At 43.5% G+C, this 15,531-nt stretch overlaps 1 protein-coding gene across 2 annotated transcripts in view; it reads right to left on the bottom strand.

The window, feature by feature from the left end:
• Positions 1-15,531, bottom strand: part of CYGB (cytoglobin) — a 74,558-nt gene that overhangs the window by 33,946 nt on the left and 25,081 nt on the right. For both annotated transcript variants that reach the window (XM_056864220.1, XM_056864212.1), the window contains exon 2: positions 5,125-5,356. In XM_056864220.1, the coding sequence (XP_056720198.1) occupies positions 5,125-5,356 (232 nt within the window). The remainder of the gene's footprint in view (positions 1-5,124; positions 5,357-15,531) is intronic.

The following is a 15,531-nucleotide window of genomic DNA, read 5'->3' as shown; positions in this document are numbered from 1 at the left end:
GGGCTCATGGCAATCCCTAACATCGGGTGTTCAAGGCCTGAGATGAGCAGAGGTAGTTTGCCGTTGCCTTCATTCTGTGTAGCAACCAGGTCTTTCTTGGTGGTCTCCCATCCAAGTACTGGTTGTGGCTGACCCTGCTTAGCTCCTAAGCCCTAACAAGCTTGGGCCAAACTGGGCTAGACTTCTTTCTAAATAAACAGCTAAAGGTACTAGTGGCATTGAAGCTGGACTGGAAGATACAAGACTGTTATTTTGATAAAGCAGTAATGCTGGCAGCGTGTTGCCATTAGGTAAAACCAGCAGTGCCATAAATTGGGAATTTATGAGATCCCAGGAAATAGAAATGAAGGACCAGCTGGACTAGAAACTTACTGTTCTTGAAATAAACACCCTGAGAACTAAAGTTTGGTTATTTATTTGCCACAATATTATGTGCTAGACAGCTGAGTTCCATGAATCTATCAGAAACCCAGAAGATGCAGCCAAAACAGCAGGTGAGATTTGTTAGCTTGAGCCATTTGGACGTGTTTAATCTGCAAATGCCTATCAGCACCACACCCTTCTTTGCTTCTGGCACACTGCGGTCTGCCAGATAAAATAACTGGCTTATTGATGAATGATATAATTCATTTTTGGTGGCAAAGGTTTAGATGATGCAAACCTTTCTGAGTGTATGACTTTACGACAATTTGGAACAACATGTACACGATGTACAGCTATGAACTGAGCGATCCATTGATCACTCCCAAATTCCAAGAGTCTATGAAGTGAGGTTAATGAGGAATATTCAAAAACTCCAGGAGGGTGTTTGAGTACTCAGTTGTATGCAGAAGACGCCTACTTAGATTAAGCATTTACTCCCTTCCCTGCCTGTTTTTCAGCATAGGTTTTTAGGAAAGGATTTGAAAACTGATGGACAGCTTCTGGCTAGCTGGGAGGTTGAGGTCGGCTGGCAATATTGGTGTTTGTTTTAGACTGCTTTGTTTGAGGTCTTCATTTGATTAATTGTAGACTCTTTCTTATTTGTGTAGTAAGAAACTCTGAGGACCTACACAGGATAGAAAATGCAGGATCTAAATAAGTAAATAAGCCTCTTGGAATAATGAATTCAGAGTGAAGCCTTGAGCAGCCTGGCAAAAAGTTATCAGCTCACATAGTGTTTTGCAGGACTGGCTGATCACAACATACTCGTGAAATGTCACATGAACAGCCTGAAAGTTTAATTTTTTTAAATATATTTTTAAAAAACCTTCTGAGCCTGCTCACCTGGAAGCAGTTTTGGTTCACTACAGGTGATTAAATAAGTGCCTGTTTTCAAATCTGCTTCAGAGCCACCCCAGGAGAGCTCCTGCAGATGCCAAACATCCCACAAAGGGATTAAAGTCGATGGGGGCTTTAGAAAGTTTTGTTAAAAATAGCAAATTTAAAAGACTGTGGGGCCAACCATCTTCCCTATAATTCTCTTCTAACTTACTCCAGGTTTTTCGTTTTTCCAGAGGCAATGAACAGAAGAAATCTGCATGGAAAATAGGCAAAGCTACCACCTGCACACACGTTAGCAAGTGTGCTAATCTATCTGAACTCATCTGTTATCAAGTGATTATTTTTCTGCAATAGTTATTTAGTCAACCTGGAAAAGATGTTGGAAACTGGGGGTGGGTGGGGGTGTTGCCATACCTTGCAAGAGGTTAATGGATTGTTTTTGTTTTTGGACGTTAAGGGGGATGGAAAAACTCTCCTTGCCCAGTTGTTCTGCCTTGGGCTTGTGAGTTTGTGAGACTGGATATGTGGAAAGAGCTAACAAAATGAGGACAAAGGGCATCAACCAACTATACAGGGATGCTGAGAACTTTGCAGTGCACGTGTTCAGCCCGCAAACACTGCTTCAACAGCTTTGATCGCTCACAAGCCAAGCCTTGAAGCTTCCTTCCATATTGTCCGGCCCACCAGTTAAGATCTGCCTCGCAAGCCTTGCTCTCTCTGTCCCCACCTTCAGAGGAGAGGCAGGTGACAACCAGAGAAAGGGCTTTTTCTGCACTGTCACCTCACTTATGGAACACCCTTCCCCTTGAGGCTCACCGGGCACCTACCTTACTGTCAGCGTGGTGTAGTGGTTAAGAGTGGTGGTTTGGAGCTGTGGACTGTGATCTAGAGAACCGGGTTTGATTCCCCACTCCTCCACATGAGCGGCGGAGGGTAATTTGGTGAACCGGGTTGATTTCCCCACTCCTACACATGAAGCCCTTTAAAAGTAAGAGCCAGCTAGGGGTTTTAACAAGAGATTTGATCATTTTATTTGTTTTTTACAATTGGCTTCTAGCCTGCAGACTCTTACGAGGATCTTTTAGGTTGCTAGATGTTTTATGCTCTGTGTCTATATTTCCTAATATGCTCCGGGTTTTTATTGGCCTTTTTAATGGTTAATTTTTATGTTTATACAATTTTATCTTGTTTCATTTTTGAGTTGTTTCAAGCAAGTCTCCAAGCAGGCAACATATCAGTATTTTAAACAAATGAACAAACAAATAAATAATAGAGTGCCAATGATGGCAAAGCAAGATTAAGAATTTATTCTGTTACTAGAACTTGACAGGGATTCTATGAGTTCCAGAATCCTGAATGGATTAGAACAGAAAAATGGAAGTACGCTGATATCTTATGTGTCTGAAAGAGGAAGAGGTAAGCAGAAGGAAGTGGTGTCCAAACGGAACAAATGAATGCTTATTTGAACATGATAATTTACTAGCAAGGAGGCTGAGAAAAGAATAATAGAATCACAGAGTTGGACTACCAAGGTCATCTAGTCCAACCCTCTTCACAATGCAGGAAATTCACAACTACCTCCCCCACCCTCCACATTCCCCAGTGATCCCTACTCCATGCCCAGAAGATGGCAACAAAAATCCTCCAGGATCCCTGGCCAATCTGGCCTGGAGGAAAATTGCTTCCTGCTCCCAAAATGGCAATCAGCACTACCCTGGGCATACAAGAAAGGGCCACTGACACAACCCTTCCTGCCCTCCATCTCATGATCTGCCTAAGTTCACAGTCAGCCTTGCTGTCAAATAGCCATCTAGCCTCTGCTTAAAAGCCTCCAAAGAAGGAGAGCCCACCACCTCCCAAGGAAGCCTGTTCCACTGAGGAACAGCTCTAACTGTCAGAAAGTTCTTCCTAATGTTTAGCTGGAAACTCTCTTGATTTAATTTCAACCCCTCAGTTCTGGTCCAGCCTTCTGGGGCAACAGAAAACAACTCCATAGCATCCTTTATATGACAGACTGACTGTTTGCCTGAATTTTAACAAAAGTGGTCAGCAGGTTTGAAGCTAGCCAGATGGAAACCTTAAGCATACAGAAAAGAATTAAATTTCCCAATTCTTTGCCTTTTTGTGACTGTGTGAATTCCACCCATCTACTCAGAAGCAAGTCCTGTTCAGCAAAGGTTCCACTATTCCCTGCATTTTTTCTGTTGCTTTTATTTTAAATAGCTTAATTAGACTTTTTGTGTCTGGCCACTTCATTAATTAATCATTTTTTAATTATTGGTTACTGTTTGGGAGAAGGAAATTGCATTACTACTTAAGCCCTCTCCCCAAACAACTAGTAAATGAACAAATGGTTTCCCACATGGTACAGACTAGCCCTGTTATTGTGTATAAAAGTTGACAGAAATCAGTGTGACAAAAGATGGGGGGGCACATTGCAGAAAACAGGGGAATGCAATGACATCTGGATTCTCAATAGAATTGATTAAATGTCAGAAGAAGAAGAGCTGTTTTTTATATGCCGACTTTCTCTACCACTTAAGGAAGAATCAAACCAGCTTACAACCTTTTCCTCCCCACAACAGACACGCTGTGAGGTAGGTGGGGCTGAAAGAGTTCGGAGAGAACTGTGACTAGCCCAAGGTCACCCAGCTGGCTTCATGTGGAGGAGTGGGGAAACAAATCCAGTTCACCAGATTAGCCTGCGCCACTCATGTGGAGGAGTGGGGAATCACCACTCTTAACCACTACACCACTCTGGCTAGGGTGGAAATAACCTAAAATTCCCAAAGGATAACAGAAATAATGCTGGTGTTTCTTAACTCCAATTTGGGGTCCTGAGCCAAGCAGACCCTTCCTGCCACAACTTCCTAAACAGTGAACTGATGACTCCAGGATAATAGTGAGCCAACCAATTTGCTAACTTTCCTAAATATAACATGGCCATTTCCATATGGTTTATCTGCTGGGAAGTGTTTCCCCCCCACCCTGCTTCCCCACAGCATTCATGCACCTCTTGGTTTTATTGATGCTATTGATGTTTTATTGATGATTGATGGTTTCATGTATTTTTAAGATTGTTACCCACCCTGAGCCTGGCTTGCCAGGAATGAGGGTGGGCTACAAATTTGAAAAATGAATGAATGAATGAATGAATGAATGTCTTTGCAACAGGAGGAGTAAGACTTACTTTTATAAAAAACAAAACAGGGAATTCAGAAAACCTGCCACAAATATTTTTATAATGGTATCACAATATTCAGTTGTCAATTTTTTTAAAAATGAAAAAGTGCCAGTGGCCCAGGGGAGAGGAGACGGGCTGCTGCTGGGGGACGCGGCCAGGGAAACTTCAGGGAAACCTGCCGTGTGGAAATCCCATTGCTGTTGTGCTGTATCCGCACCTGCACCAGCAATGGGGAAACTCACAGGCCCATCTCCATGTGGAAACCATCCATAACTGATAACCAGGGCAGTATTAATATTTATTGAGTTGTTGCCTTTAGTGTACTGTATTAGGAGAAGGAGAAGAAGAGTTAGTTTTTATATGCTGATTTTCTCTACCACTTAAGGAAGAATCAAACCAGCTTACAATCACCTTCCCTTCCCCTCCCCACAACAGACACCCTGTGAGGTAGGTGGGGCTAGGAGAGCTGTGACTAGCCCAAGGACACCCAGCTGGCTTCATGTGGAGGAGCGGTTCACCAGATTAGCGTCCGCCGCTCATGTGGAGGAGTGGGGAATCAAACCTGGTTCTCCAGATCAGAGTCCACCGCTCCAAACCACTACTCTTAACCACTACACCACGCTGGCTCTCCAGTGTGCTTCACTTGGGTTTCCTTTAACAGTGGTCGTTGTCATTACCTTAAAGTAGACTGGTTCCACTTTGTGCTTGACAGCGTGTGCCTTGCCCACCAGGGCCAGTACAGAGGAGACCTTTTCTGAATCGTAGATGTTCTCCACCACACTGTTAATAGCCCCCATGACCCGTCTGGCGTGTTTACGCAACTGCAGACTCCTCTCCATCTCTAGCGGATCCTCCATGTGTTTGAATTGGCTGAAGTACTGCTTGGCAGATGGGAAGTTGACAAAAAACCTGCATAGTGCAGTTAAGGAGAGAAAGAGAGAAGGGAAAGAAAAGCTCCGTCAATTTGAGAGAAGCGTAGTGTACGTACAGCATGGGTGAGAAGAGGATGCCTGGAGGCAGGGACTCTGGCAGCTAGGACCAGGTAATCCCTGCAGATTTGAGCTTTTCAAGAGTTCAAATACTCATGCATAATTTTCATGATCTTCAACAGAGTTTTCATGGAGAAATTATACACACTGGGACTGGTACAGCACTCTCTTCACTTATGAAAGCCCTTGACATGCTTGAAATCTATAATGTGTGAGTGTGTCGTTCCTTCTATTGTACTCCTGCCCTCTCTCCCCATTGTGGAGCTGCTGTGGAGGTAAGGTTGCCAACCTCCAGGTGGTGGCTGAAGATCTCCTGCTATTACAACTGATCTCCAGGTGATAGAAATCAGTTTCCCTGGAGAAAGTGGCCTCTTTGGCAATTGGATTCTATGACATTGAAGTCCCTCCCCTCTCCAAACCCCACTCTCCTCAGGCTTCACCCCCAAAACCTCTAGGTATTTCCCAACCCGGAGCTGGCAGCCCTATGTGGAGGCATATTCCTTGGCCTTTGTGTTACACCAAAAGTCAACTCAGAAATATTCAACACGGCCTCCAGGCGTGCAAGATCTGCATTTCAAAGACATACCTTGCTAGATTAACCTGTCTCATCTCCCCTTTCATCTGATGCGCCCCCAAAACATGGGCCATGGGCCATCTCAATGTAATTTGAGCCGTTCCAGATCCTGACTCGCTGCTGCTTCTGCACTCTCACACGCATAACATTACTAAAGAGCCGACTCTGTCGTTTCCTGCTTTGTTATGCTGTTCCCTCTTGGCTGGATCTCACACAGGAGGTTGCCAGGAAAGCCGTGTGAAGCCACGAATGGAATAACCGTAGCTCCTGCTGCCTTCCCCAGACATCTGGGATTCATCAGCCAGCCTAAAATAGGCTTCAATGTGTGAAGAGTGTGTGGCAGCAAAGAGAGGAAAAGGACTAGAGATTGGGGGGTGGGGGTGTTTGAAAGATGAGACAGAAAGGGAATCGTTTCTCTTTCTATTTCTTGTGTGTGTTCTTTAGCCATCCTCACTTGTGAACGCTTGAGTCAATTCCTTACAACAGAACTGATTCAAATGTGATAAATTTGCTCCTGACAAAGGGATGAGTGCACTTTAAGGGTGATTTTAAAAATCCCTTTAATTGCTTTTAAATTTCTGGCTGTGTTTTTAAGTGCTCCATCTAAGCTGTTTTGTTTTGCTATCAAGGATTGTTCTTATCAGATGCCATTCTGTCAAGAAGATAAGGAGATAGATACAACTGTGGTTGCAGTGTAACCATGCTTTGGGTGCTATACGAAATAGGCTTGTGGTTGCATTATCTCTCCTCCTCCTCTCCCTTTGCATGGTTAGAGTCAATTAATAATTTATTATTTATCATAAACCAAAGTATGACATTACAAACTATGATTTGTATTCCCTTTCCAAACCAGGGCTACAGCCCATGAATTAACCATGGTATTGTGCTTTTTCTCATATTTTATACAATCTTCTGGGGGGGGGATGTAAGCCATCACTGGGCAGTTCACATGGTTTGCACTAAATATGAAGTTGCTAATTGCCTCTGAGCACCCAAGGGGAGAAGGAGAAGGGGATTGTGTGAGCACAGAGATTGTTCCCATAGCGCCAGCCCATGCTTCAGTGTTGTATCTGAGCTGTTCCACAGAGTAAGTCCCCAACACCAATGCTGCTCAAGAAAGCATCTAACCAAGTAAAATAGGCAGACCCTTTCATAAAATGTGGCTGCACCTTGATGCCTTTTTGGACAGAACTCTTTATGAAAACAAAAATTAGTTCATGATTTAAAAGAAGCAGGCAGAAATAGCGCTCCCCCAGCAAAACCAATGAATTACTTAGGTGGGTGCCTTTCTTCATTGTTTATTTAAGAACATAAGGACATGAGAAAAGCCATGCTGGATCAGGCCAAAGTCCAGCAGTCTGCTCACACAGTGGCCAATCAGGTACCTCTAGGAAGCCCCCAAATAAGACGACTATAGCAGCAACATCCTGCCTGTGTTCCAAAGCACCTAATAGGCATGCTCCTCTGATCCTGAAGGGGACAGGTATGCATCATGATTAGTATCCATTTTTACTAGTAGCTATGAATACCCCTCTCCTCCATGAACATGTCCACTCCCCTCTTAAAGCCTTCCATTAAAGCTTGGGTTGCGAAGTGACAGAAGTGTGCGTGTTTCAAAAAGTCAAAAATAACTCTGGCTGCCTGGTTTCTTGGCCACTCCTGACCTGGAGTAGCTAGCTGTGAGTGCACTTTACAAAAGGTACAAAAAGATCAGAATGGGGGAGATCTACTGGGCCCACCTCTTTTGAAAACTCCAAAGTCCCACCTTCATAACAAGAACATACCACCAGCTCCATTCTAGGTCATTTAGATCTGAGCAAGGAATGAATGGCAGAGTGCACCAGAGCTAGGCAGCCAACTTCTGCCTGGTACCATTTAATGCAGGAGTTCCTGGAAGGATAGAATTGCTACCTGGTACCACTGTAGAGTACTCTGACTGCTTCCTGCTATTTGATAATTAAATATGCACAATCTGTAGACCGGACTGCATTCCTGGCTTCTAAAATGAAGTCCCCCCCCTTTAAAATAGGCATTGGTACACTATTGATATCAAACCATGCAGTAGTTTCATTAGTGCTAGGGTTGCCAGCTCCAGGTTGAGAAATACCTGGAGATTTTGGGGGTGCATCCTGAGGAGGGCAGGGTTTGGGGAGAGGACAGGATTTCAATGCCATGGAGTCCAATTGCCAAAGTGGCCATTTTCTCCAGGTGAACTGATCTCTATCGGCTGCAGATCAGTTGTAATAGCAGGAGAACTCCAGCCACCACCTGGAGGGTGGCAACCTTAATTAGGGCCATCTCTGGATGTGCGGATATGGCTGGATCATACGCAGTTGGAGGACCTTAGTGTTTGCAGACTGGGGTGGATAGATGCATGTTAGATAAGTGTCTGACCCTTAAAAACCCCTTTGCAGCCATACCATATTCTCTGATTCTGTTTTTCCTAACGTTCATTAGCTTCAGCTATTTAATTCTGGCAAAGGAGCACCTTATACACCTTGGACCCTTCCCTTGACCTAGTTTACATGTGAGTTTTTAACATAGGTTGGCTGGGAGAAAAGCAGTCATGCAAATCCAGGCATTAGAAAAATGTTATTGTGTAAGTGTCACAAGGTTCCCTAAGTCTAATATTTGCTATGGTATAACACACAAGATGAAAAATTGATAAAAAGCAGATGCCTGAATGCTGATCCCACGGAATGCCTTCACTGATTGATTCTGTTCTAAGCCTCCTCTTCTGTGTCTTGGGACACACATCTGGACAAATATGCACAAGATGTCCTTAATGCAGTGTCTTTTTCTTGGCTTTCCCCCCTTGAAGCATTTTGCAAACATCATTTCTGGGCACAATCCATTGAGAAGCTCTTTGATGAAAGCCACATTGACATGAATGGGCCTTGTACAAGAGCCATGCTGTTGCGCAACCAGTGAGACTCCCATTAGACACATTCCTAAGTGGGTTGTGCCCTCAATCAGCAGCGGAAGTTGGGAAATAGCTTCATTAAGGTGCAAACGCTGGGAATGCACTCTTGGTTCCCACGTGTTCAGAATCAAGAGAGATTTGTTCAATGCGTTGGAAGAGTAAACTCATTATCAAATGATCGTCTTTCTCGTATTACCCCGCCACTTACTAGTTTATAAACGGATGAGCTATGTTTGCCGATGTTGTTTTTACAATTAGTGCATCTGGAACAGTTTAGAGTAGATCCTAATAAGTGTCTGTACACTAAGCAATGTTTACTCCATGAGCCTGTTAAAACAAAAGGCCCATAACTATGAACAAAAGCTATTGGCAGGATATACATATACCATATACATAAATTGGTATCAAGATGGCTTTAGTTGCACTGGTGGATGATCTTCAAAATCAGTTTGGAAACTCCAGCTGGTGCAAAATGCCACAGCTTGCCTATTATCAGGAGCTCGATGGAGTAAGCATATTATTCCCATTATGCAGTCTCTCCACTGGCTGCCCATCTGTTACTGGGCTCAATTTAAAGTATTGGCTATCACATACAAAGCCCTTCATGGCATTGGATCCTCAGATCTGCAAAACAGTCTCCCCACCTATGCTCCTCCATGACAGCTTTGCTGATCTGAACAAGGCCTTCTGTAGGTGCCGACCTGCAAATGGGCAAAATCAACAACTGCCCATACACGTACATTCTCCATTGTGGCATGGTCCCCACCTTGTGGAATGGTCTGCCTGAGAAGGTCAGGAAGACTCCCACTCTCCTGGTTTTCAGCAAACTATGCAAAACTGAATGATTCAAGATGGCTTTTCTATGCAGGAAATAGGATAGCACTGTACAAAATGATTCATAAAGTTACTTGGACAAGTTATTAGAAGAAGAAGAAGTGTTGGTTTTTATATGCCGACTTTCTCTACCACTTAAGGGAGAATCAAACCGGCATACGATTACCTTCCCTTCCCCTCCCCACAACAGACACCCTGTGAGGTAGGTGGGGCTGAGAGAGCTCTGAGAGCTGTGACTAGCCCAAGGTCACCCAGCTGGCTTCATGTGGAGGAGTGGGGAAACCAACCCGGTTCACCAGATTAGCCTCTGCCACTCATGTGGAGGAGGGGGGAATCAAACCTGGTTCTCCAGATCAGAGTCCACTGCTCCAAACCACCGCTCTTAACCACTACACCACGCCGGCTCTCCGTGGTCTATACTACTGTGTATAGTTTGCTGTAAAAGTTGGATCCTACTATGTAATCTTGTATCATTTAATGTGTCATGTTAACACTTATGCTTTGCTGCAGTTCTGTTTTTTTAGATTTCTGGTTGGTTCTACAACCCAAATCCTATTTCATCGTTTATTGAATGTCTCATCCTGTTGATTGTATTGATTCACTCTGTGTCATCCCCCTTGAGTTCCAGTGAGAAAGGCAAACCATAAATAACATAAATAAAATAAAAGTTGGACAGGAGTCTTTCCTGTTGATACTGTCGGACCTCTCTGTGGTCTTTGATACAGTTATTATCCACCAGCTTGAATATGGAGTTGGTATTAAGGTGGTTAGCCCTTTGGTGGTTTCATTCTTTTCTGTCTGACCAGACACAGAGTCTCCACTGCAGGTGCAGAATCAACTGGGTGGAGTTTATCTCGTGGAGTGCCACAGCATTCTATTCTCTCACCCGTGCTCTTTAATATATATATATATATATGAGGCCACTGAATGAGATTCTCCGGAGGTTTGGGGTTGAGTGTCATCAATATGCAGATGACACCCAGCTCTGTATTTCATTACCCAAGCCTCTAGATCTGGCCACACTGACCCATACTTCTGTAACCTCACGGCTGAATTATTGTGACATGCTCTACATGGGGCTGCCCTTGAAGACAACCGGGAAACTACAATTGGTATGGAATGTAGTAGTCCAACTGCTGTCAGGGACTGGCCGCAGGAAACATATGCTGCCCATTTTGAAACAGCTACATTGGCTGCCAGTCTGTTTCTGATTCCATTGAAGGTGCTGGTTATGACCTTTAAAGTCCTTCAGGACCCTCGGACCCATGTATTTGAGGGATCGCCTCCTTCCATATGTCCCTGATGCACTAACTAGGGTCATTAGGCAGCCATCAGTTGGCTATCCCATTACTTAGGGTGGCCCATCTGGCATGGACCAGAACCTGGGCCTTTTCTGTCATGGCTCCAGCTTTGTGGAATGGGATCCCAGAAGAGATGAGACTAGGCACCTCCTTCTTGGAGATCTTTAGGAGGTGCTGCTAAGCCCAACTGTTTGCCAGGGCTTTTGAGGGGGCTTGAACAACAGGCATCTTTTAAAGGGGGAGGGGGGGAGATTTCAGGTTTGCTAAATTATTTTTGGTTTTAACAGAAAATGATTTTAACTATTATTGTAAGCCACCTTGAACCACAAGGCAAAGTGACATATAAACATTTACATAAACAAACAAATCCCCCAAGATTGAGATCAACTGTAAAGTAGTGAAATCTTAAAACCTGGGGTGCACGTGTATGAAGAACAGGTTTCTGGGGAAAGACCTCAATGGCCTGCATATTTCTTTGCCTCTTATCATAACCAGCAGAAGCTAGGCCAGGAATAAATTATGCTAAATAAGCACATTTGTTCAATTGTAGTCTGTACAAAATCCAGCTTTGGCACAGATTTTTAGCATAACAACCTTGTTACAGCATAAGTAACAGAGCAGTTCCATATGTATATATGTGTTTCATGTAAACCTTCACCAGTTTTAATATGGCCAGATCATACCCTATAATAGATACGGAGAGCACAACAAGTCTATTACAACCTCACAGGAGTTACACAGTGGCATAACATTTCAGATGTTCCCCACGGCTTGCATCCAGTGGTTATTTTCTGCTTTGAGTGTGTGAATGGGTGGGGGGATAATCCCAGAATTAAAAGGAGTTAATATCATTGGCAGTAGTAAAAAGCACTAATTAAGAATATGCTGCTAACAAGCTTTTTATGGGATTTGGTTTTGTTTAGTTTTTATTTCCATCACCTCTATGATGCCCAGACTTGTTTTATTTCTTTTCTTCATTTATACCTGACCTTTCTTCCCAACAGGGACTCAGAGCGGCCTGTAACATTCTCCCCGTCTCCATTTCATTCATGTATTATTTATTTTATTTTATGTATTATTTCTCCATTTTTAGAAAATTGTTGTTGTACCTTTATAATTATTTTATTGTTCGCTACCCTAGGAACCAAATGAATTGCTAATGCAGACTGTAAATATTTTAAGTAAGTAAGTAAATATCTCCTGTTACCATTGCCTTATAGGTACACAGTGATTTGCTTAGGATAAATTACTGGGTATAATCTGGGAAAGTTGCATCTAAATTCCACCAAAAGCTATAGAATGGGGCATGAATCATATGGGTTGATGCAAGATTGTGTGAAATTCACACAGCTCAAAGCTGTAAGGAGATGTGGGCAGGACTGTTTGAAGAAATGTAATCATCTTTGGCTGCACTGCACAGAGCTCAAATTGTAATTCGGTTACCAATTATATGCAGAATCTGGAATACCTGAAAAAATGGCCTTTTATCAAACAATGTAAATAAACTCATTTGTTTGGGGTTTTTTCCCCTCATGCATTTTTGCACTTGACATGGTAGTGTGGGTGCAAAGAAAGGTACTATATTGCAGTAAAAAAGATTTTTTAAAATGGCCACAGTTGTTGATTCACTGTTTGTTCTTTCCTTAATACTTGACTGTCATCCAAAGCTATTAACGACTGGCTCATCTGGTAATTTTTCCAATTAATTGGTTGATTTGTTGTTCAGAAGGAGAGATGCTCTTTCAAACTGTTGGGTTAGATTGTCTTGAGTTGTATGTGCCTTTCCTGAACTTTGTTCAGGGCCTCTGGACTACTCAGGGACGGGAGGGGGCGGCTTGCAATAGTGCCAGAGCAGCTATGGGAAGAAGGTGCATTCAGAGGAAAAGACTGCTTCTCAAGGGCAATCCAGTGGTGCACTAGGAAGTCTGATGGCCATGGTGGCTTGGCCATAGTGCCTGTGGCAGCCAACGAGGCTGCATTTCCATCTTCTCATCACAGATGCTTATCTTGTGAAAGCCTGGGGAAAGGTTGGGCATGTGCACAATTTGTCACACTTGTTTAAGGAAAAGCTGTCAGGGAGCGAGCCAAGGAGAAGACATGCTGAATCCTGACCCAAGCGGCTGATAGATCACAATGGGTGGCTGTGTTAGTCAGTCAACAACAGTAGAAATAGAGTCGCCAGGTCCCTCTTCATCACCGGTGGGAGGTTTTGGGGCGGAACCTGAGGAGGGCAGGGTTTGGGGAGGGGAGGGACTTCAATGCCATAGAATCCAATTGCCAAAGCAGCCATTTTCTCCAGGTGAACTGATCTCTATCATCTGGAGATCAGTTGTAATAGCAGGAGATCTCCAGGTTGGCAACCCTATGAATGCTGATGATGCAGCTGCAAAATTAGCACATACATTTGAAGCAAGTTTAATTTTTAATAGCAAATGGGGCAATAGTTTCAGGGCTGGTGGACTTTCATCATAAAACCAGGTATTATGAGTTGGGGAAATTTGCACTTGGGATCTTTCATAATGAAATTTTAGCCCACTTTCAAATTGAGCCTGCTATCTGTACAAGCTCTTGCTCTCTGCATTATGCCACTGGTACGCAAATATCTATGATTATAAATGTACTTTCCAAGCATTTTAACAGGTATTTTATTGCTAGTAACTGACTGGTACAGTGCTTGACCATGTAAACACTCTAAATATTTCACAACAGTAGTGGAAAAGCAACGGGTCTCACAGGTGATTAAGGAGAGGACAGCTTTTGAAAGAAAGAACGCAGCTGGAGTAATCCAACTTTCTGACCCCCTCCACACGCACGCACACACACGCACACACAGTATTCATAGATATAGTCTGTAGTTATGGATAACTTGTCCGACCATGCTAAATGTTCTTAAATATAGTCCATGATAGTAACAAATATATCCAAGAAACAACAGACTATCAATACTAGATGAGTGGCAATCTAGGTTCTAGAAGAAGAGATCCAAGTTGGTTGGTTGCTTGGTGTGTGTGTGTGTGTTTTTTTAATATGCCGACTTTCTCTACCACTGAAGGGAGACTCAAACCGGCTTACAATCACCTTCCCTCCCCCTCCCCACAACAGACACCCTGTGAGGTAGGTGCGGCTGAGAGAGTGTGACTAGCCCAAGGTCACTCCACTGGCTTTGTGTGCAGGAGAGGGGAAACAAATCCAGTTCACCAAATTAGCCTCCGCCAATCATGTGGAGGAGTGGGGAATCAAACCCGGTTCTCCAGATTAGAGTCCACTGCTCCAAATCACCGCTCTTAACCACTACATCACACTGGCTCTTTTTGTTTTGCTGTTTCTACTTCTGGTGAATAAGATACCTTGATGGCAATTTTGTAGGGGGCACCACTGATCTTTCCAGTTACTGTGAGAATGTCCACTGACTTGTGGCTATTGCTGGCCAAATGCCCCGTATCTCTTCTGTCCTTGTTAACAATGCATACTTCTTACAACATGTAGAAACATTTCGGTATGCTGTATTCTTGTTTGGGGTGGATATCAAATTCTGCAAACATGCTGTGGAATCAGATTGCTCTGCCTCATAATATGTGGCACATGATGAATATGAATCTAAAGTGCTTAATGTGTCTTTTAATGTGGGCATGAATATATGACAACGGAACTGTAATGGATTCCCCCTCCCCTCTACACTTCTGTCTATCCATCTTTTGTATTATCTCTATCCATCGTTTGTATTATCTTGTATTATCAAGGCAGTAAAATACGCACAACCTAGCAACAGAAGGGCTGTTTCCGTTTCTGCCTAAGCATTAAACCGTTCGTGTTGACCTTCTGTAGACAGCCGTTCGTCCTTTCTGTAATGTTGTTATCTTGATTTCAGCAGCCCTGGCTTTGATTTATCAAAGCCTCTCAGAGATGCTACTTTCAAAGAGCGGAGGCCACCGCTGCGCTCTGAAGTAATTACCAGCTTGACGGAATCTTGTCCTGTGTAGTCATTTCGCCACCCCAGGCCATGCATTCTCCTAGGCAGCAATAACAGCCCTTGAATTCACTCTGTCTTCATTATACCTGTGGATATTGCCTGAGACCCAAACATCCCTTGATTCATAAATCTAACTGTTTTGCTGTGGCTCTGTAAACCCCTTCATTCTGACTATCAGTTTTGTTTATACGGGTCTGAATGGTGCCTGCAGTACGAGAACTGTTCTGGCAATTGCTGTAGTTTAGGATTAAAATGATCAAATCTCATGCTCAGAAACCCACATTCCTGCCCTAAATGATCTTCTGTGTATTTCTGGTTTTTTCCCCTCTCAGTTTTCTTTGGAAGATATTTTTTTACGTGCTGTTTTTCATAGTAGGCAGAATAGCCTTGTTTGCCAAGGTAGCGGCTAGGGACAGATGACTGGTAATCTTGGAGACCAATCTGGCTCCCAGGGGTTTCTTCTCCAGTCTCCAGGATAACCCTGGATAATTTT

Source organism: Euleptes europaea, chromosome 1 (genome assembly GCF_029931775.1).
Source record: "Euleptes europaea isolate rEulEur1 chromosome 1, rEulEur1.hap1, whole genome shotgun sequence".
NCBI classification, from domain to species: Eukaryota; Metazoa; Chordata; class Lepidosauria; order Squamata; family Sphaerodactylidae; genus Euleptes; species Euleptes europaea.
Note: the sequence above shows the minus strand (reverse complement) of the source record. Positions and strands in the feature narration are given on the sequence as shown.